Source organism: Carassius auratus, unplaced genomic scaffold (genome assembly GCF_003368295.1).
Source record: "Carassius auratus strain Wakin unplaced genomic scaffold, ASM336829v1 scaf_tig00031992, whole genome shotgun sequence".
In the NCBI taxonomy this organism is placed as follows: domain Eukaryota; kingdom Metazoa; phylum Chordata; class Actinopteri; order Cypriniformes; family Cyprinidae; genus Carassius; species Carassius auratus.
This window is the reverse complement of record NW_020525967.1, coordinates 77,080-99,940: the sequence shown is the minus strand read 5'-3', so window position 1 is coordinate 99,940 and position 22,861 is coordinate 77,080. Positions and strand designations below refer to the sequence as shown.

Sequence of the window (22,861 nt, the reverse complement as noted above, 5' to 3'; positions counted from 1 at the left end):
TTTGAGTGAATCACACAATTTTTTTTTGTTTCTTCAATTTTGTAAGATTGAAAAGTAGAGTGATAACCAGTATTTATGGATTTACCGACTAGTTTTAGTTAAAAAATATTTCGGGCAGCAGTCCCCTCAACACTCAAAGAGAGAAATCAACAATCAGCATATGAATCTCAACAATGGTGACAATCAAAAGGTTCATGATGCAATGCATGCTGGGTACCAGCACAGGATAAAACTCATCCATGACTCCCAGCATGCATTGCGGCATGAATAAATTATGCCCCTGAATTGTTCACTTATTTTCTTGAATTCTTATGTGCTTATAATTTGGCATTTGTTTTAAGTTTTAGTAGCATGTGTTCTGATGTTCAGAACTGATATGTTTATTTATTTTGTGGATTGTCACCATTGTTGTGATTCATAAGCTGATTCTTGATGTTTCTGTCTAAATTTCAGCAAAGGTTTTTTTTTTTTATTATGAGTGAAATTTTCTTAACAGTCTTTCATGACTTATGGCTCAGCAGTGTTCCTTCTTATGCTGTAGTATCAATATTCAATAAGAGAAGAGACACGGGATTAGATCAAAAATAATAGTATTTGTTCTTGTCAATCTATAAACAACAATATCAGATTTTTTCTCTTCTGTGTACTTTTGTTTTGCTATAACAGGTTCCAAAGGCGCATTGTTACAGCATGTAAAAAAAAAAAAAAAAAAAACCTTAGTTGTTGAAAAGTCACGTTCAAGAGCCCAACTAAAGTAAACACTGATCTCCATTATGGTAGTGAAAAAAACACCTAAACCTATTTAACTCTCAATAAGATCTTCTGTAGACATCTGACAGAAATAAAGTCAGTCTGGTTAGTAATGTGAATCTGGTGAAGCTGTTTTAGTAGTTGTTTAATCAGATCTTGAGAGATTTGATGTATTCTTTTATTCAGTTGATTTCATCTAAGGCTGTGGCTGAAGTCATTTGTAGTTCTTGTGTTTCTCTTTCCTTCAGTGATTCTGCAGGTGTTTATCACTAATGCTCAATCATCAATTAATCACCGAATTATCTCATTAACTTCACTAATTCAGTGTTACTCAAGCACTCTGTAGTGTGCACACATTATAAGTGTTCATTTAAAACTGAGGATTTTCTTGTGGGGTTTAAAGGGTTAAAGATTTAAGATGAAGAAAAAACAGCATGAAACATAATTTAACAGTAATAAACTGTAATTAATTTACAGGAAACAAACTGTAGAAAAACAGTTATTTACTGGCACCCCTGCTGCCAGTAAATAACTGTTTTTCTACTGTTTCTTGCCGTAAATTAATGGTTGCCAGCAAAAAAAAAGTGTTTTTCTACAGTTTGTTGCCGTTAAGTCAAGGAAAAACAGTAATATACTGTAAAATGTAAACGTCAGATTTACCAAATGAAAAAAAAGTTAATTTAACTAAAATAATTGTGAACATCCATAGAAAAAAAATTAGGCAAAGTCATACACTGATAATGAGAGTAAATACTGAACTCGACTGTATTAATGTGTGTTTGCACAAGAGAGATCGTTTAGTTTAATGTAGTTTTGTTGTTCACCATTGTGCTGTAGAGTAGAGCCGGTGCTTCAGTCAATGATGAGCCACAAATTCTGATTTTCTGCTGCTCTATATAAAGGCAGTAAATGTGGAGTCGCTGATACAGTGATGATCTCTGTGTTGAGTATTTCAGCACATACATGTGTAATACAGCTGACAATGAGCTGCAGTGATTTGAGTAAAAGTAATGTATTTAGTTACTTTATTACTGCACATTAAGTGTTTGCATCGTTATATTAAGAAATATTCCTTCTCAGTGGACTCAAATGAAATAAGTTCATAGTACTAACATCGTAGGAATGCTAGTTTTAAAAACTAGAACTGTTTGAAGCAGTGGGAGTGGAGTTAATTTCCATGGTAGAATTTATGGTAAAATACTGTTAAAAAATAAGAGTGGTAAATTAATGGTTAAGAGCTGTAAATTAACAGTACTTTACTGGCGCCCCTGCTGCCAGAAAATTACTGTTATTTAACGGCAAATGTTTTTACAGTGTGGATCTATCCTGCCTTGTATCATGGTTCAGGCTGCTGTTGGTGTAATGGTGAGGAGAATATATTCTTGGCACAATTTGGGCCCCTTAGTACCAACTGAACACCGTTTAAATGCCACATACCTGAGTATGATGTCCATCCCTTCATGACCACAGTATAGCCATGTGATGGCTCCTTTTAGCAAGATAACTTACCATGTCACAAAGCTCAAATCATCTCAAACTGGTTTATTGAACATTACACTGAGATCACAATAGTCAGACGGCCTCCAGTCACCTGATCTCAATCCAATAGAGCATTAGCGACTGATGCTTTCGAAGCACTGCTTTTTGTAAATTGTTTGTTTCAAACAATTGGTTTGGAGCATGTATCAAACTGCCAAAGCCACATGTTTTCAATAAACAAAGCTTAATCAAGTCACAACAGTTTCAAAATATCAGTGATTCTCTGGTTGGGGGTTGATCTTTCTGTAAACCTATGATAGCCACTGATACCACATTAGCAGTTTTGCTGTAGTCACACTACACTACCATAACTAATAACAAAATGTAATAATAACACTGCTAATATTCTATAACAAGGTCAGCATCTCGCATGGTGTGCTCCTGATATAATCTACAGTGTGTTTGTGTGCTACAAGCGCCATATAGTGTTGATTTACTTTTATCTAATATAAAAACGTGAATTAAAAAGCTTAGTTGTTCAGGTGCTGTATTCATATCTTGATTGAAGGTCAAAGGCTGAATCCTGAACTGCTAAAGGTTGAGGTTTAATGCATTTCTGATAATAACTCAAAAATGCAAGTTATGATAAAGTCCCAGATTCCAGTAAAGAATATTTTTGTCTTTACAAGTTATACAGAGTAATTTAAAGAAAAAAAAAAAAAATATATATATATATATATTTCCCAGAAATGAAAATAACTGAAATTATGTGTAACCCTTTGCAATAATCAGTAATAATTAATCCTTTTTATTTTTTCGAAAAGTGTGTGCAAAATTGGGGTATATATACTGAATTAACATTTCTGATGTCATCAAAATTTGTGTATATCTCATCCCAGCTACTTTAAACTCTGTTTGATCAGATTCTAGGGTTACTTTTACGCATAAAACCCCTTATACAACAACACTGATAGGAAGACTGAGAAAAAAGACATCAACATATTTCAAAATGACTTTAATGTAACATAAAAAAAAAAAAAAATGTTATATAAGTGCAACCAGTAGTGCAACATCAATATAGTGCAGGAGATGCTCTAAAACACCAGTCACTAACATGTTTTAGAGCTTAATAAATGAAAACTTTCTTCATGGTCACTATTGTGACTGGTGGGATTAAATGAATTAAAGCAAGACACTACAGGTGAACAGGGTAAAAATATTAAAATATTTCTTCAGATGATCAATCACAGTACTTCAAGACCATTTTTTCCTAAACTGTTGTTTAAATATTAAAATATCACATCATTCAAGTATAAAAGCTTCAATTTACTTATATTTTGAAATCAGAAAACTGAACACTGTATCAAACAGGTTCAAAACGTAAAAATTATTGTTTCATTTTATTGACATTTTAAAGGTTTTTATAAGAGGGGATTTTGGATTTCTCTTCATCAATCAGAAATAGTCAACTGCAAAAAATAAATGTGCAAAAAAAACAAAAAAATACTTTCCACAATGTACTGGGGGAAAGATATATGGACAAACTCCCTCAATAAAAACTTCAAAATATTGATAGGGATAAATCTGGAAAGTATGGTTTGTATAAGTAATGCTAAAGTTGATATATCTGACTCAAGTGCATAAAAAACACCTTTCAAGATATGAAATATCGAATATATAATGTAATAAAAACTATTTACATGGCCTAAAATTTTTACTAAAACTATTAGTATGGCCTTAATGTAATTTACCACAGAATATAAAAATGGTTAAAAAAAATAGTAAATATATATATGTATATATACACACACACACACACAAATGTATACAAACAAAATACTGGTGAGTAAATGAAAAAAATGTCTAGCCAGCTAATGGCAATTACACTGTCAAGGCGTCCATTGAGGGTTGCATGTAGAAAAAGGGAATAGTGCCATCCATACACTACACAATTTAAGCTGTCAGATCACTGTCCCTTTTACACAACACAACAGCGCTTTGCACTACATGATGTGTTGGTGACTGGTGTAACATTACAATATTTCACTGGGAAGAAACCTCCACAAATCCTCATCTCATGCAGAAAAGCCATAAGTAAGAAGTGATATGATGAAATGTAAGATCACACGTGAGCTGGACTCCGGTGTGAGACTGGAACTCTCCCTTGTCCTGTATCGTGCTCTCTCATTGGCTAGAAGGCACCACTGATGTCATTTCAAGTTAAAACACATTTCACACTGCTAGACACTGAATCACAGACAGGTCCAGGTTTTTATCCTGCTATAGGTTGTTAAAAATTCATTTTGCATCTGCGACACAATGGTTCTCTTAAATCACATCTGTGATATTTCAGAATATGTGAACTTCACTCATGAACTCTAGCACCTATCTGCCACAGATTTCAGGTTTTGTGAGCGCTCCCCACAAAACTTCACTGATGTAAAATAGCACCTATCTGCTGCAGATTTCAGGTTTTGTCAGAGATCTCCACAAAACTTCCTTGATGTGAGTGAAAACTGGGCATAAAATTGCGCATACACGGTATACACGTGTATACACAGCATAAAGGAACAAAAGCAGCGCTAAAAAAAAAGTAAAAAAAAAAAAAACAATAAGCTGATTAGCTAAAGCCATGTGCCCATGATGCTTACAAGCGCTGGTTTACATGTGTAACAGTATAATATCCACTGGATTCACACTCCCAGTCTCCCTCGCTGGCTGTGACACTATTCTACAAACACAAAGAACACAAATATTACATGAAATCAAATCAAATCACACTGACTGGACAAATGCATCTCAGCTGAACATGCTTCATGAACAAAACTAAGAGAGACAGAAAGGAGAAAATACCTGTAATGGACAGATGATGTGAAAGACTGAATATCTACCTTTAACGCGTCACATGATGTCCATTAGAAGTCCCATTAAGAAGCGTTGACCTCCGGAGGTATAACTAAAGATGTACTCTGATCAGGAGACAAGACTTGCAATTTTTTCCCCTGTAAGAAAACATTCACAGGAAGTCAAAGAAATAAACAAGACTAATGATTCACAGAAATACAGTTTTTTCTTTCTTTCTGATGTTTGCAGAATACACGGTAGTTTCCTTTTCCTAAATATTTAACATTTCTTAAATGTTTCTCTTAATGAATCTTCTGTACTGTTATCTTTGGTACTGAAAAGATTTGCATGCCATAGGGTGTATGAATTATTGTGATTAAAATAGATTGGTGAGTTGGTGAGTATTAAAACTAAGAATACAGTTGTATTAAGACTCAGAATAAAGTTGTACTAAGTGGTTTTTATATTATTGTTATTTAGTTTATTTGGGGAGATATCTGAATGTTGTTGTTTTTTTTCATGGCCTCGCTGGTGAAGTTTTGTATGAAAAATAAAGGAGAAGAAACAACAGATTCACAATGAACATCTGTTACACCCGGACACTAAAGTGAAGTCAGAACATGTTAAATAAATAATTCACAAAAAAACTATTTTATAATAGCAATACTTAAAAAAGGAAATACTGTTCTTCATTCGGAGTAAAACAGTACAAAAGCAGCAGTGTCTTAAAGAGTCAGTTATTGTTGGTGTTTCTGTGTACTGATTTCTGTTTCTCACAGATCTGAATCTGTGGTTATTTATTCATTTATTCAGGCAGACAGATTCAGTGTTCATAGCATCTCACCTGATCACGATTGTTCTGTGTGTCTGTTTGGAAAATAAACATAATTAAACACTGATTACTTTGATTATTAACAACACAAAATATATATTTTCACACATACATCCCATTCTGTATGTGTTACTCACATTTCCGATAGAGAAACACAGCTGCAGCAGCAGCAGCAGCAGCGATGATCAACAGAAGAACACCAATCCCTGCTCCAGCAGCTGGAGACAGACCTGAATCTAGAACAGATAAAGACAGACAGTCATTATTAATAGAGAGAGACTGATTATACATCCAGCATTTAACAATATCTTTAACTTATATTCACATCTTTCTACTTTGGTCATCAGTTGTATGATATTGATTTAGCTGATAAAGGGCACCTTCTGGTGTTTTTGTAATGAACAGCAGCTAAAGCAGCATCACAGCATTGTGAGCTCAGCTAGAAACAGCAGCATGTTTCAGTGACTCTCTGACTTACAGCTTCAAAACTCTCACTTCATGTGAAGATGATACAGACAATATACAAAACAGATTATATTTTAACACTGAGTCACAGCTCACTTTCGAACAGGCCACATTAATATTACATACATTTATATTAACTAAATTATTTATTATACAATTAAAAATAACATTAACTTGACAATATTTTTGGTCTATATTCTAAAGTTAGAGGGCAAAGGCACTGAATAACTCATTTATACTCACCAATGACCGTTAATACAGTTGATATTCTGCTAATACTGAAGTTGCTGCTGATGATGATGATCTGTAGTGTATAATCTCCAGAGTCTGTGTTTGTGATGTTCATGATGGTCAGAGATCCAGTCTGATTGTTCAGCTTCAGTCTGTCTCTGAATCTCTCTTTACACTCATCATCTGAACAGATCTTCCTCTGATCTCCAGTGATTTCAGCGATGAGAGAGTCCTTAAAATACCACTTCATCACATCATTTGGGTTTTTTATTACTCCAGGATCTAAAGTAACAGATTCTCTCTCCTTCACTGACTTTCTCTTCATTTCATCTCGTTGAGCAGCAGAAACACCTGAAACACAAACCAACAGCTGCTGAAGGATCTTTTTGGGGGAAAACAAACTCAACAAGATAACCGATTAATCATAATATAAGAAAAACTTGTACTCGTAAACAAGTACTTCACATACTCTTTCTAGACTTTGACTAAAATACTACATTTGTCTATACGTTGTGCTTACATTGAACACATCCTGGACAGCTAAAACACAATAATTAACAAAAATCAGATGCACATAAACAGATGATAAGAAAATGTGACGATTGATGATTTCAGAGATTAGAAATGGAAATAATTCTGTTCTGTTTAATGATAAAAGAGGAGCTCTGAATGTCACTGTTATAATAAACATTTATAATCTGTTTCTAAATATTCATGAAATGACTCACCATGTACAGAAACACTGAAGATCTTGTCACTGACGCTGCCGGTGTTGATTATCACTAGTTTATATTCTCCAGAGTCTGTGATTCTGATGTCTCTGATGGTCAGAGATCCAGTCTGATGATCCAGCTTCAGTCTGTCTCTGAATCTCTCTTTACACTCATCCTCTGAACAGATTTCTCTCTTTTCTCCATTGATTATAGCGATTTGATTGCCATTAAAATACCATCTCATCGTTTCTTGTTGATTTGCTTCAATATTAGTGTGTAGAGTGACTGAATCTCCCTCCTTCACAAACACTGACTCTTCACCTGTACCAACACCAGACACACCTGGAGGAGAACAAATGAACATTTAATTCAATCTGTGATAGTGGGACTAAATCACACAACACCTAAACACTGTGAACATGTTTCAGACATATTTCACTCACTGTCTGTAAAAGATTGTATATTTAAATATTTCCAGTCTGAATTAATTTACAAGTGTAGTAGACGATCAAAACTAGACTTCTCATGTCTCTCCTGCTTCTCGTATGAGGGGTGAGATTTTGATCAGGTTTGGGGCTGGGCTTTAGAGATGAGGACCAATCAGGTAACAGTATCCCCACACCAGTTTCCTCCCATTGTTCAGTTCTTTTAGGCATATGGTATTTAATGATTTATAAACAGTATTTAATAGATTATTCTTCTAATAAAACATTTGCAATAGGTTTGTAAAAGGTGTTTTATTTCCATGTTTAACCTAAGATTGTGTTGAATCTAAAGTTTTGACCAGCAGACTGTCGCAAAATTCCTTATATATTCTTAATGATTGCGAACATTTACATTTAGTCATGTAGCAGACGCTTTTATCCAAAGTGACTTACAAATAAGGACACTGGACGCAATCAAAATCAATAAAAGAGCAATGATAAACAAGTGCTATAACAAGTCTCAGTCAGCTTAATGCAGTACACATAGCAAGTTTTTTTTTAACTACATAATAAATAAATAAAAGAATAGAGCAAGCTAGTGTTAAAGGTATTTTTGCGTTTGTTAATTGTATAATAAAAAGAAAACAAATAGAACAAAAAAAGATTAAAAAAAGCTAGTGTTGGTTTTATTTATTTTTTTATTATTATTATTATTTTTAAAATAAATAACAGAATTAGAATAGAGAGTGCTAGAGTTAGAGGGTCAAATAAAGATGGAAGAGATGTGTTTTTAGCCGATTCTTGAAGATGGCTGAGGACTCAGCTGCTGGGATTGAGTTGGGCAGATCATTCCACCAGGAGGGAACAGTTCATTTAAAAGTCTGTGAAAATGATTTTGTGCCTCTTTGAGATGAACAATAAAGTGATGTTCACTTGCAGAACGCAAACTTCTAGAGGCACATAAGTCTGAAGAAATTAATTTAGATAAATCTGAACCAGACTGAAGCAGTAAAAAACGCCTAACCTTTATGTTAAGTCCTGTGTATATAAAGAGTCATTTTCAAGACCTTTTGTTATCTGTTACGGGAAAATAAAGCAATGTGAAACTCCCTCCAGAATCAGGGTATCTTCCGTCCATTCCAAATCCGTTTTCAATTAAAAAACAGAAAACGAAAGACTCAAGAGGATTCAAGTGAGAGAACATGAATTAAATAAAGAGAAATGGAAAAATGGCTCGTTTATTCGTTATTCCATCTAGGTTAACAAACGGAAAATGAGTTTTTGACTTGATTTCTGATTTTGTCGTTTGGGGATTAAAAAACGGTTTATGGCTTCAATATTTCATTCGCACTTGTGGGCGGAGCTGAAACGCTCCTTTCATCTGATTGGTCGAATCGCTCCGCCTTCAACTCGGTCTCCTCAGTCTTTCAGAATAAGAGTCTCACAAGATTAATGTCTGAAACCAGATGTAGCTGGACACATAATTCGTGTTGCTGCGACTTGCAAGTCACCCCTTTAAATTATTTCTAGGTTATAGTATTGTATGAATATTGTCCCACTGTAAATACAGTGCAAATAGTTCTGTCTCCTTGGATAAAAGTGAAGTGGAAATAAAAATCAATAACAGACTGAACAGTTCCATGTTAATATGTCTGTAACATTTACCACTCTCGTCTTTTAAGTCTAAAGGCACTAGGTAGGTGTGTGTGTGACATTAAAAATTAATTGGGAAAATTAATATAGTTCAATTTATGAAATAAATTTGTAATATTAGTTTTATTACATACTAAATTTAATGATGTTTTTCTTTTAGTCTTCTTTGTTGGCCTTGAGAAAGCCGACATATATTGAACATTATTATCATTTATTATGAGAGTAATTGACAACGACTAAAATTTTAATGTTTCACCAAATTCAGCTCAGATCTTCAGACTCGTCTGACTCGTTGCTGTAACTGGTCAGACTTTGTCCTTCTCAAAAAAATCCTAGTGACTTTCATTATCTGAGCAATGAAGGTCTTACACTTAAGGTCCACTAGAGGGGGAGACAGGATTTCTGTTTATGTAAGTTTAAATGACAGATAAATACATGAATTTCATGTGTACTACCATGAATATGCCATATCTGTGTACAAGAATAAACTTCACACTTCAAGTTGTACTTAAAACTTCCCATTCTGGCTTTTTCAACGTACCTCCAAATTTATTTTAAGATTTATTTGTTATTCACACTGGTTTATGCATTTAATGTTTGTCCATCTGGAACTTTTATTTTTCATGAGGTGTACATTTTAAGATGTACTCTGTGTTGATAAATCACATGCACTGAATGTAAAGTGCTAATGTCAGGACTCTCAGTCCTCCTCTTGGATGGCCAGTGTCCTGCAAAGTTTAGCTACCCCAAATAAACACACCTAAGCTAAGCAAGGTCTTCAGGATCAGTAGCAATGTCCAAGCAATTGTGTTGGAACTGAACTCTGCAGAACATGGTTCTCCCGGTTCAGGACTGGGTTTTAAATCTATAAATGAATTTGTACAGTTGGGTGTCTGCATGCAGAGGTGTACTTCAGTAAGTACAATGTAAACTGTATCTATAAAGACAAAATCTTCAGATCAGCATTTAGGCCACTGCCTTGAGGTCTCCATCCATTGGTCAAAACAGACCTCGCACCCCACCACACTCCTGCTAGCTGTCAACATTAACTGCGGCTGGTGCCAAATAAAAATTATTATGTATCCCTTGTGCATTGTTCAAATTCACTACCCTTTCGTTATGTTTGGGATTAAAACATCCACTGAATTAAACTCCTATAAGCATTAGATTAATTTTTTTCCCCCCTAATTTATTGTTGGTGGCTGTTTTTACACCATTGACTTCCATTATAATTACCTTTTTGATTGCAAAGCCATGACACATAATCATGCATTCTTGATTTTTTGTGGTTTTCCCTGTTGGGAAGAGGTAAAATTTGTTATTTTTACAGTTGATCACTAGGTGGGACCATTAAAACAGAACTCCATATAACTCCATATACAAGTTTTGTTCCGAGGTCACCGTGGCCACCAAATCCAGTCTGTGTCCAGATCAGAGGGTCACTGCAGTCACCCGGATCCAGTACGTATCCAGACCAGATGGTGGCTCAGCACCTAGAAAGGACCTCTTCTGCCCTGAAAGACAGCGGAGACCAGGACAACTAGAGCCCCAGATACAGATCCCCTGTAAAGACCTTGTCTCAGAGGAGCACCAGGACAAGACCACAGCAAACAGATGATTCTTCTGCACAATCTGACTTTGCTGCAGCCTGGAATTGAACTACTGGTTTCGTCTGGTCAGAGGAGAACTGACCCCCAACTGAGCCTGGTTTCTCCCAAGGTTTTTTTCTCCATTCTGTCACCGATGGAGTTTTGGTTCCTTGCCGCTGTCGCCTCTGGCTTGCTTAGTTGGGGTCACTTCATCTACAGCGATATCGTTGACTTGATTGCAAATAAATGCACAGACACTATTTAACTGAACAGAGATGGCATCACTGAATTCAATGATGAACTGCCTTTAACTATAATTTTGCATTATTATGCATTATTATTGAGACACTGTTTTCCAAATGAATGTTGTTCAGTGCTTTGACGCAATGCATTTTGTTTAAAGCACTATATAAATAAAGGTGATTGATTGATTGATTGATTGACAAGTCAGAAACTAAGCTTTTTTTGCGCAGGCCTATCTATGGTCCCACCTAGTGATCAACTGTAAAATATTAACAAATTTTACAACTTCCCAACAGGGAAAACCACAAACAATCAAGAATGCATGATTATGTGTCATGGCTTTGCAATCAAAAATGTCATTATAATGGAAGTCAGTGAAAAAAACAGCCACCAACAATAAATTAGGGGGGGGGGGGATTTAATCTAATGCTTATAGCAGTTTAATTCAGTGGATGTTTTCATCCCGAACATAATGAAAGGGTAGTGAATTTGAACAATGCACAAGGGATACATAATAATTTTTATTTGGCACCAGCCGCAGTTAATGTTGACAGCTAGCAGGAGTGTGGTGGGGTGCGAGGTCTGTTTTGACCAATGGATGGAGACCTCAAGGCAGTGGCCTAAATGCTTATCTGAAGATTTTGTCTTTATAGATTACATGTGATTTATCAACACCGAGTACATCTTAAAATGTACACCTCATGAAAAATAAAAGTTCCAGATGGACAAACATTAAATGCATAAACCAGTGTCAATAAAAAATAAATCTTAAAATAAATTTGGAGGTACGTTGAAAAAGCCAGAATGGGAAGTTTTAAGTACAACTTGAAGTGTGAAGTTTATTCTTGTACACAGATATGGCATATTCATGGTAGTACACATGAAATTCATGTATTTATTTGCCATTTTACGTAAATAGAAATCCTGTCTCCCCCTCTAGTGGACATTAAGTGTAAGATCTTAATTGCTCAGATAATGAAAGTCACTAAGATTTTTTGAGAAGGAAATTTGGTGAAACATTAAAATTTTAGTCGTTGTCAATTACTCTCATAATAAATGATAATAATGTTCAAATATATGTTGGCTTTCTCAAGGCCAACAAAGAAGACTAAAAGAAAAACATCATTCAATTTAGTATGTAATAAAACTAATATTAGGCTACTAATTTATTTAATAAATGTAACTATATTAATTTTCCCAATTAATTTTTAATGTCACACACACACCTACCTAGTGCCTTTTGACTTAAAAGATGAGAGTGGTAAATGTTACAGACATATTAACATGGAACTGTTCAGTCTATTTTTGATTTTTATTTCCACTTCACTTTTATCCAAGGAGACAGAACTATTTGCACTGTATTTACAGTGGGACAATATTCATACAATACTATAACCTAGAAATAATTTAAAGGGGTGACTTGCAAGTCACAGCAGCACGAATTATGTGCGCAGCAACATCTGACTCAAATATTATGTTAATTAACAGTGAGCGGTGGTTTCAGACACTACTCTCATAAGACTCTTATTCTGAAAGAATGTAAGACCGAGTTGAAGGCGGAGCGATTCGACCAATCAGATGAAAGGAGCGTTTCAGCTCCGCCCACAAGTGCGAATGAAATATTGAAGCCATAAACCGGATTTTAAACCCCAAACGACAAAATCAGAAATCAAGTCAAAAACTAATTTTCCGTTTGTTAACCTAGATGGAATAACGAATAAACGAGCCATTTTTCCATTTCTCGTTATTTAATTCATGTTCTCTCACTTGAATCCTCTTGAGTCTTTCGTTTTCTGTTTTTTAATTGAAAACGGATTTGGAATGGACGGAAGATACCCTGATTCTCCAGGAACGTCGCTTGGCTAACTGTGCGTTCACACCGCCAGCGTCGAGAGCGTCAAAGTGGCGCGGCGCGACTTGGCCGTTGAGAGCGTCGAGGAGAGTTGAAATCAGGGCAACTTTATGGTAATGAGCTATGACGCGGTTGGGCAGCAACCAATCAGAACGTAGAAGTCACCGCTTGAGCGGATTCCAGAGAACGTCTCCGGTTACTATCGTAACCTCGGTTCCCTGAGAGGCGGGAACGAGACATTACGTCAGCTAAGACGTATATGGGAACTCTTCCCTTCTCCACTTTCACTGAAATCTTATTGGCTAACGCCAGCTGGGGACAGCTGGCCAATTGACGCGTAGCATGCAAATACTGGCGGGTAAGCGTGCAGTATAAAATGCATGGGCGCGAAAATTACGTCAGAATCACGACTGAACGCTAGCACAGCTGATCAAACAGCGACCACGGCGGCTAACGTAATGTCTCGTTCCCGCCTCTCAGGGAACCGAGGTTACGATAGTAACCGGAGACGTTCCCTCTCGAGGCGGTAACTCAACATTACGTCAGCTAAGACGTATATGGGAACTGTATAAAATCCCGCCGTGAGAGCAGTGAAGATAAGCCCTGAACGGAGTCAATCACCCTCACACAAGCAGTACAGTTCTAGCCAATGGCCGTGTCGCTAAGAGCGCTTGCATCTGATAGGCGGAACTAGGCCAATGAGACATCTGCTCCGACCCTAACAAAATATGCATAACTTCAAGCAATATATCGAAATCTGCACTAATCAGGGCAGACACAAAGCAATAAGCACTCAAGCATGAGAGTTAAACAGAGTCGACGGCGTTTGCGGTGACTGCTGCATAAACCATTTAAACCATAACACAGAGTTAGCAGCCATGGTAACTACTGTATAGCTGGTTATAACAGCTTTAATGAATAAAACTTAACTCACCGAAAAACATGTGACGCTACAGAGGGAACATCCAGCTTGTTAAACCTGGCGATTGTGTTCTGGGAAGACCAGCCAGCAGCAAAACATAAATACTGGACAGACATACCTCTAGACCAGGCCCATCAGGAAGCATTTATAATGTCCTCGCAGAATGAGCTCTGATGTTGAGGGGGTAATCCTTCCCCTGGCATTTGATAGCGTCCACGATCCAGTGAGAAAGTCTCTGTTTAGAAACAGCACGTCCCTTATTACATCCACCAAGCACACGAACAGCTGGTCCGACTGACGAAAGGCGGCCGAGCAATTCATATACATCCGTAAAACCCTAACAGGGTCCCGGCGCTCTGAGTATCAGCGTCGCGCGAGGCTGACGGCTCAACAGATAAGGCGGGCAGGGAAACAAAACGGTGTATTGAGTGACTTCGAAACGAAACCCGGTCTCGGCCGGAGAGTGATTATCTACTTGCTCCCCTGAGAAAACTGAATACCAGAGCGTGCTTACCGATCGTTTACCCGTAACCGGGGAACGAAAGCGGCAATAGCGGTCACATACACCTTCAGCGTGGATGGTTTCAAACTCCCGCTATCCAACTGTGCTGTAGAAAGCGCAAAACATCCGACACGGAACAGGTCCCCGGGTCAATATAAATGTTCTCGCACCATTTTGTGAAAACTCACCACTTCCGAGTAGCAGCGAATGTTTGATGATGCTCGCGTTTCAGTAAGTGTGTTTAGCACTCGTCAGTGCAGAGAGTCCCGCTCATTAGGGTCCCCGCAGCGGCCACACATGAAGGTTCCACAGCTCGGGGCTGGGGTGCTATATTGTGCCATTCGCCTGAGACAGCAGGTCCTGCTTGAAGGGGATTCGCCATGTGGGAGCCATCAGTAACTCTCTCAGGTCCGCGAACCAGGGCTGATTCGGCCAGTTCGGGGCCACGAGTATAACTGAAGCTTTCTCCTCCCTGATTTTGCACAACACAGGCAGAATCTTCACAGGAAGGAACGTGTAAGCCTGGCTTCCGGCCAGCGCGATGTCAGAGCATCTCCCAGCAGGGGGGAGTGAGATAGCAAACGTGTTCTCGCTCGTGGCAAACAATCCACTTCCTCCCTCCCAAATCATTAGATCTGATCTTGGGTGAAGCCAACATCTCCTTAAGGAATCCCGTTCCTCAAAAGCATGCTCACTCCACGGTTCAAAGTACCGGGGATGTGCGACGCTCCTATGGAGATTAAGTGTCGGTCCGCCCACAACAGGAAACTCGCTGCCTGTTTGAATAGAGCTCTGGAGCGCACGCCGCCCTGGCGATTTATGTACGAGACCACAGACGTGTTGTCGGTTTGAATCAGTACATGTTTCCGCTCCAATTTCGACCAAAAGGCTTGCAGGGATATTAGGACACCGCTTCCATATTCCAAACGGTTTTGTGTCACCTTCTCTGTGACTCCGACCACAGGCCCAGACGGACTGCTCCCCGGCCTAGATCGCGTTCGTAGAGAAAAGAACTCCTGGGCTGAACATAACCGGGCTGTTCCACGGTCTCAGAGTGCTGACGCAACTGTGAATGACCGTAAGTGCTTGTGGACCGAAGACCACGCCCTCGGCGGAACTCGAGTTACAGCCAAAACTGTAGCGGCCGCAATGTAGCAGACCCAGATGGCACACTGAAGAAGCCGCCGCCATCAGTCCCAGAAGCCTCTGAAATTCCCTCAGTGCAAACGACCTGCCCAGTCAGAAACAGCGCAGAGTCGATGAAATGCTCTAGAGAGAGATGGGCTCGCATCGCCATCGAGTCCAAACATATTCTCAGATATGTTACAGTCCGACTCGTAAAAACACGCTCTTCTGCATATTCACACGCAGTCCCAGCGTATCCAAACGGCGAAACATTGTTTCCACGTGACTGATAGCACATCTCTTGAGTGGGCTAAAATCAGCCAATCGTCCAGATAATTCAACATGCGCATTCCGCTCGATCTGAGGGGAAATTTCGCTCTATCGCTCTCTCACGAGCAGACTGAGAACTTCCTGTTGCAGAACAGGACGGTTTTGGGGCAAAGTCAGTGACGGGACCACGCCATTGAAGCGGGGAGGTCTGCGTTTGAATTGGAGAGAATATCCGTCGTGAATTATTCCCAGTATCCACGGTGAAACGCCCGGGATAGCCCTCTTACCGTCCATGAGATGACACGGACGACGCGTTAGGTCTACAGCCACTGATGGCTTATTTTAATGAGGGCCTCGGCCCCGCGAGGCTGGAAGCACTGGCGGGAGGGCGGGCGCGTCGCTAAATGGTGTGACACTCTTGCGCCATAATGAGGCCATTATAATCATGGACTGTGGCTCTTCGCTGTTTGAGACAGGGCGAGTGACACAACGTTGGGTGCAAGAATTTGTATATATGCTTCTTTAGTACAATTTTTACTCACAAAAACATCATTTAAACACATATAGCAATCGTCACCCATAGTGATGTGGGGGACATGATGCATGTGTCTTAGTGGTGTTGGCACTCTCGCTCCTTCGCGAGGCCATTATAATAATAGGTTGTGGCTCTGCACTGTTCTGAGACAGGGCGAGTGACACAGAGATGAGTGTAAGAGGAAGTAAAGCTCTTTAGTTGATTGTAACATGCTTTTATTGTGGAACTCACACAAACAGCATTCAAACATAGCAATCGTCGCCCGAAGAAACATGGGGGACATGATGCATCTGAACATTGAGGGTGACACCGTGTTCATGTGGTGTTGGCACTCTCGCGAGGCCAGTATAATCATGGGTTGTGGCTCTGCACTGTTCTGAGACAGGGCGAGTGACACAGTGATGAGTGTAAGAGGCAGTAAAGTTCTTTCGCTGATTGTATACCTGTTTTATTGTGGAACTCACACAAACAGCATTCAAACAGACATAGCAATCGTCGCACGAAGAAACATGGGGGACATGATGCATTTGAACATTGAGGGTGACACCGTGTTTATGTGGCGTTGGCACTCTCGCGAGGCTAGTAATCATGGGTTGTGGCTCTGCACTGTTCTGAGACAGGGCGAGTGACACAGAGATGAGTGTAAGAGGAAGTAAAGCTCTTTAGTTGATTGTAACATGCTTTTATTGTGGAACTCACACAAACAGCATTCAAACAGACATAGCAATCATCGCCCGAAGAAACATGGGGGACATGATGCATCTGAACATTGAGGGTGACACCGTGTTTATGTGGTGTTGGCACTCTCGCGAGGCCAGTATAATCATGGGTTGTGGCTCTGCACTGATCTGAGACAGGGCGAGTGACACAGAGATGAGTGTAAGAGGCAGTAAAGCTCTTTCGCTGATTGTATACCTGCTTTTATTGTGGAACTCACACAAACAGCATTCAAACAGACATAGCAATCGTCGCCCGAAGGAAATGGGGGACAAGATGCATATGAACATGGCGCTTGGGGGCGGGGCCTCCCGCTCACTCACTCTTTCACCGTCAGGGAGACGGCTCGTATGGCGCGCTGGCTCTCTCGCGGCGCGGGGTCCTAAACTGACCCTGGCGTTACCTTCCAGGCTCTTACCACTGCTGGTTTCGGCAGAAACGAGCGTCCGGTTCAGAGCGGGGTGCCACTGCGGGTTATTTTAGCTGGTTTCAGAGCCTGGCCCGGTGCATAAGAATCTCGCAGAAGAAGACTGGGGTGAGCGACGGGGTATCACATGGCTCATACTTTGGCGCGCTTTCTGCGTCTCTGAGAATAGCTCCATGACGTCACCAAAGAGGCCGGAGGGAGCAACTGGAACGTTTAGGAGCGGCCTACGGTCCGCGTCTTTCAGGACAGCTAGGGAAGCCATAGGTGCCTGTAAAGATGACCATGAGCTCCGTGAAACAGCTGAGCAGAGCGCTTAATAGCAATCAGCGCGAGATCAGTTGCCGCGATCCTGATGACGTCAGCGCTACTGTGCCGCCGTTTGCCTGAAACACCTTGAGTATTGCCCTGGCAAAGAGCAGAAGCTGCACTCGCTCTTCCTAGACTGTGGTCCGGACCAAAAGCAGAGGGAGACGAGCACAGGTGTGTGGTAACAGTCTCCTAGACGGGGGGGGGGAGGGTTTCCGTCCCGTCCACGTGCGTGATATGGCCTTCGTAGCAGAGTGGGTGCGCGCCGATTGGGGTGCAGCCCACGATTTCACCACGAGCTCTTGCATACTGGAGGAGCCACGAGTCTAGTTACCTATCACAGGTTCGTCATGTGCGTTGCAAGCGAGACTCAGCTCCGAGACGACCTTTCCGAAGACCCTGACGAGCTTCTCCTGGAGGTCTCAGGGCCCTCTTGGTCGGGGCGGTCCCACTGAGAGGCCCAAACCTTTTTCGACGTCGAAGCGACATGGAGTCGTTTTCTTCGCCAGCACCGAAGAGGACGAAGTTCGCGGAAGCTATAGTCCACCACGCCGACGTCAAACTCGTCTTCGGGCAGGGGAGGGCCCACCAGCGGCTCGCTGGCGGCAGTGGGCCTCATTCCCGCCGTCCTCCGAGCCACTCTGGCTCTGAGGGCGCGCACTGGCAGCTTTCGGTACAGTGGGCGCAAGTGTTGTCCGTGTGAGAATCCCAAGCAGGTCACACAGAACTGTTGAAGGTCCGAATCTAGCATTAGCAGCCATCGGATGCGGAGAGGAAAAACAGGGTGAGTAGTCCTCTATTGCAACTTCCACGATGACTTAGATAAGACTTCTAGCGTGAAGAAAGAGATTCTGACGTAATTTTCGCGCCCATGCATTTTATACTGCACGCTTACCCGCCAGTATTTGCATGCTACGCGTCAATTGGCCAGCTGTCCCCAGCTGGCGTTAGCCAATAAGATTTCAGTGAAAGTGGAGAAGGGAAGAGTTCCCATATACGTCTTAGCTGACGTAATGTTGAGTTACCGCCTCGAGAGGGAACTCAGCTCCGAGTCGACCACATTAGTTCTCAAAACAAAAGGTTGATTATTGCTGTGGCGGGTTTGCAATAATCTATGATGTGTCCCTGTTTGCGTACAGGGACATAAAAAAAAAATGATACGTGGACAAAGGTGTCTGAGATTGTTCATGTTTCTGGTGAGTTGCTGATGTGCAGTAAATATATAAGATTAATAATCTAATGATATAATAAATAATACTAGGCTACAGTAGGCCCCGTTTTTTTTTAATTCCTTGATTATACGTACATTAAGTAATGTTCATACTTTATATTTACTTAAGTAACATTTTCAATGCAGGACTTTTACTTGCATCAGAGTATTTTTACAGTGTTTTATACATTATTAGGTAAAGGATCTTAATACTTCGTCCACAACAATATTTAATGAGGTTAACTTATACTCTCATTGTGGTTAGTCTGCACAAGATCAAGAAGCTTGTTTGCTTTGCGGCCGCTTTAAATACACGATAAGCATTCGCTCTACGTCAGAGCGCTCACGAATCTTTCTGCAGCGTTGTGAGCAGGGCGGCCAGAGCGATTTTTGACGCTCCCGACGCCGGTGTTACGGTTTAACTGGTTACCGTGTTATCTGGTGACCAACTTCCTGTTTAGGTCTCCGCTGCAGATGTGCTGGAACGACGGCAGCAGATTCGCCGATTCTGAAAGCACAAACTGACATGATATTAAGTGTCTAATAAACGCAGACTTGCTCATTGCATGATTTTGATATTCTTGCAGAGATAACAAGTTATAGGTATGATCGCCCGTAGCGGCTGAAGTAAGTAGGATAAACAAAAAAATAAAATAAAGTAAATCTGTGTTTGCACGGGTTTCGAACACGCGCTAAAAGACAACGCGCCGCGGGACAACACTCACAAACCACCGAGCCACCGATCTTCACGTTAACAGCTCCAGATCTCTGGATTCAACACAGGACTCTCGGCGTCACATCTTGAAACTGGCTGAATCAAGGAACTGTGACCGTGTTAACTTGTGACCTCTGTTTGCAAGCAAAAATCAAATTTTACTGTTGCTATAAGTTAACAATTCCAGCCAAAGCGCTTCTAATGCTGCTAAATGATTTGATACCATCTGAAAATTACTCATCGTCAAAAATTACGAATCCCATTAATGTAAACATGCATAACAACAGCCCAAAGTTTAAGTAGCTTAGTTCCATTGGTTCATTGGCAAAACACATTCTTACAGTGGCAGGCTGCCCACATACACTTCTTGGCTATGAACTGCAAAACTACATGTACAGAATGCATCATTTCACTTTGAGGAACAATATTTAATAATAATAGGTTGCACTACTTTGCTGCAAAGTGTAATTTACTTTGTTTAAATAACTTTGCAACATATTTTTCTGCTTGTATGGTTGTGATTGTATGCATCTGAATTGAAATCAACTAGACACAAAGCACAATTGACTGTACATACAATTGTCATTACAGACTTACATGCAAAGACCATCAAAGTTTGATTGAACCCAAATGGCCATTTCCGTTACAACCATTAAAGCTCTTGAAAATGTTCTGTGTTGTTTTTATTCAGGGTTTTCAGCAGCATTTAGATAATATAATAGATGATATTTCACATAATCTTTATTAAACAAATTAGATGATAAACAAGTTAATACAGGCACATTGTCTTTAAAGTGCAACATGCATTCTTCACAGATTAATATCACATGTGACCTATGGTTTCACTGGAACTGTGTTGGTCAGCCTCCTATTGAGGAAGATTTATTTTGTCCTGCTTGTGTTTAAGTGTGTGTGTGGTAAATCAGTGAAAAGTCCTCTAGAAGTGTTATATGAATTTGTTTTTTACCTTTGTTTATATAGTGCTTTATACAATACTGATTGTGTCAAAGCAGCTTTACAGAGTCAACAGGAAAACGGAGAACAACAGTCATTTTCCAGCTAAAGTCAGTTCATTGATTTAGTGATGGACCAATGAGCTTAGTGATTGTGAACCAGTGAAATGAACCACTTCTGTGTCTTTTGTAGCATGATTGATTTGAGCATTAACATTTCTTTGATTCATTTTGTTTTCTTTGTATTTTTGACAAATGTCTAGTACACCAAGATAAATTCCTTGTACCTGTAAACCCATTGTATCTTACAATAAAAGGGATTGTGATGGTGAAAAATAGCTTGTGGAGCATTGATTGAAAGATTTTGGAAATTTGTCATTTACATATTTTGACATTGTGGCTGAGAGGTTCCATGGGAACAATGTCCCATCAAATATGGATCCATTTCGAAATGCTGATTTTTACTAGTGTTTTTGACACTCTCTAAAAGTTGTTGCCATTTATTAACACTTTAAATGTTGTCTTGGATAGATGACAGGTGATATATATATATATTTTTTATGTTGTAAAACAAGAAGTGTATGTGGGCAGCCTGCCACTGTAAGAATGTGTTTTGCCAATGAACCAATGGAACTAAGCTACTTAAACTTTGGGCTGTTGTTATGCATGTTTACATTAATGGGATTCGTAATTTTTGACGATGAGTAATTTTCAGATGGTATCAAATCATTTAGCAGCATTAGAAGCGCTTTGGCTGGAATTGTTAACTTATAGCAACAGTAAAATTTGATTTTTGCTTGCAAACAGAGGTCACAAGTTAACACGGTCACAGTTCCTTGATTCAGCCAGTTTCAAGATGTGACGCCGAGAGTCCTGTGTTGAATCCAGAGATCTGGAGCTGTTAACGTGAAGATCGGTGGCTCGGTGGTTTGTGAGTGTCGTCACGCGGCGCGTTGTCTTTTAGCGCGTGTTCGAAACCCGTGCAAACACAGATTTACTTTATTTTATTTTTTTGTTTATCCTACTTACTTCAGCCGCTACGGGCGATCATACCTATAACTTGATATCTCTGCAAGAATATCAAAATCATGCAATGAGCAAGTCTGCGTTTATTAGACACTTAATATCACGTCAGTTTGTGCTTTCAGAATCGGCGAATCTGCTGCCGTCGTTCCAGCACATCTGCAGCGGACACCTAAACAGGAAGTTGGTCACCAGATAACACGTTAACCAGTTAAACCGTAACACCGGCGGTATGAACGCACAGAAAGCCCCGCCTCAACCAGTCCATCGTGCTAACAAGCATAACCATGATAACAGGAGAGGTGTAGGGACAGAAAACAGACTTTGAAATTAAACGGTGACATGCATTGTTAAAACAGCGAACATTATGCTCACAATTATTTAAAAAATTAACTAAGATTCATTAAAAAGCTCTCTTTGTTTAATAAGTGTGACTCATAGCTGCCTGCTCCGTTCCTCTTTCGGAAAAGCGTCTAAAACTATAACAACATGTCATCTTCACTCCTCAGCTACATAAAACAACATCAATTTCTGTCGAGTAGAAAGTGATTCGATGGAAATACAAAATAATACAGAAAAGAGACCCGTAAATGCATGTCTTACCAAGCACGAGAAAAACATTCACCAACATCCACAAAACGCCAGGACTCATTTTCACCAGACTTTCGTCTTTACAAAAAAAAAAAGTAAATTAAATGTAAATAAAAGCTCCGTATTTATTAACACAGCGCATTGGGAACCCTATGACAGCCCCTACAGAATAATAAGTAGACCAAAAAGCTTCTGCTTCCAAGAGGGTCCAAGAGGGTCTGGCTTCTTCTTCTTCTATTTTCTTTCTTTCTTTTTTTTTTTAACGGCGGTTGGCATCCAGCTTAATGGTGCATTACCGCCACCTTCTGTTCCGGAGTGTGGATCAGTCAGTAGGTTTACAGTATAATCTATAATATCAAAAAAAAAAAAAAACGGTAAGGGGGGGGGCGGGGGGAAACCCTTTATATCCTATAATAAAGCCCAGTATCCTTTAAAAAAACCAACAATTCTCTCACCTGTGCTCTGTCATTCATACTAAGTACTGTTTTT

At 39.8% G+C, this 22,861-nt stretch overlaps 1 protein-coding gene and 1 long non-coding RNA gene across 2 annotated transcripts; both read right to left on the bottom strand.

Annotated features, from left to right (window-relative positions):
• Positions 1-3,268: 3,268 nt before the first annotated feature.
• LOC113080783 (uncharacterized) lies at positions 3,269-6,107 on the bottom strand. The gene is made up of 4 exons (XR_003282025.1): positions 6,043-6,107; positions 5,918-5,940; positions 5,121-5,231; positions 3,269-4,960 (listed from the first exon to the last, which is right to left on the bottom strand). It is a non-coding gene; the product is annotated as an uncharacterized LOC113080783 (long non-coding RNA).
• Positions 6,108-6,489: 382 nt separating this feature from the next.
• Positions 6,490-22,567, bottom strand: LOC113080781 (uncharacterized). The gene is made up of 3 exons (XM_026252839.1): positions 22,385-22,567; positions 7,330-7,656; positions 6,490-6,952 (listed from the first exon to the last, which is right to left on the bottom strand). Exons 1-3 carry the CDS (start codon positions 22,431-22,433, stop codon positions 6,600-6,602), a joined length of 729 nt encoding a protein of 242 aa, XP_026108624.1. The 5' UTR covers positions 22,434-22,567; the 3' UTR covers positions 6,490-6,599.
• Positions 22,568-22,861: the final 294 nt, after the last annotated feature.

What these genes read in the sequence shown, in the direction of transcription:
- LOC113080781 (XM_026252839.1), bottom strand. Translation starts at nt 22,433, where the DNA reads ATGAGTCCTGGCGTTTTGTGGATGTTGGTGAATGTTTTTCTCGTGCTT. An exon ending in GAATGTTTTTCTCGTGCTTG is followed by an intron (nt 7,657 to 22,384) that starts GTAAGACATGCA and finishes GTTCTCCTCCAG; the next exon opens with GTGTGTCTGGTGTTGGTACA. An exon ending in CTTCAGTGTTTCTGTACATG is followed by an intron (nt 6,953 to 7,329) that starts GTGAGTCATTTC and finishes TTTGTGTTTCAG; the next exon opens with GTGTTTCTGCTGCTCAACGA.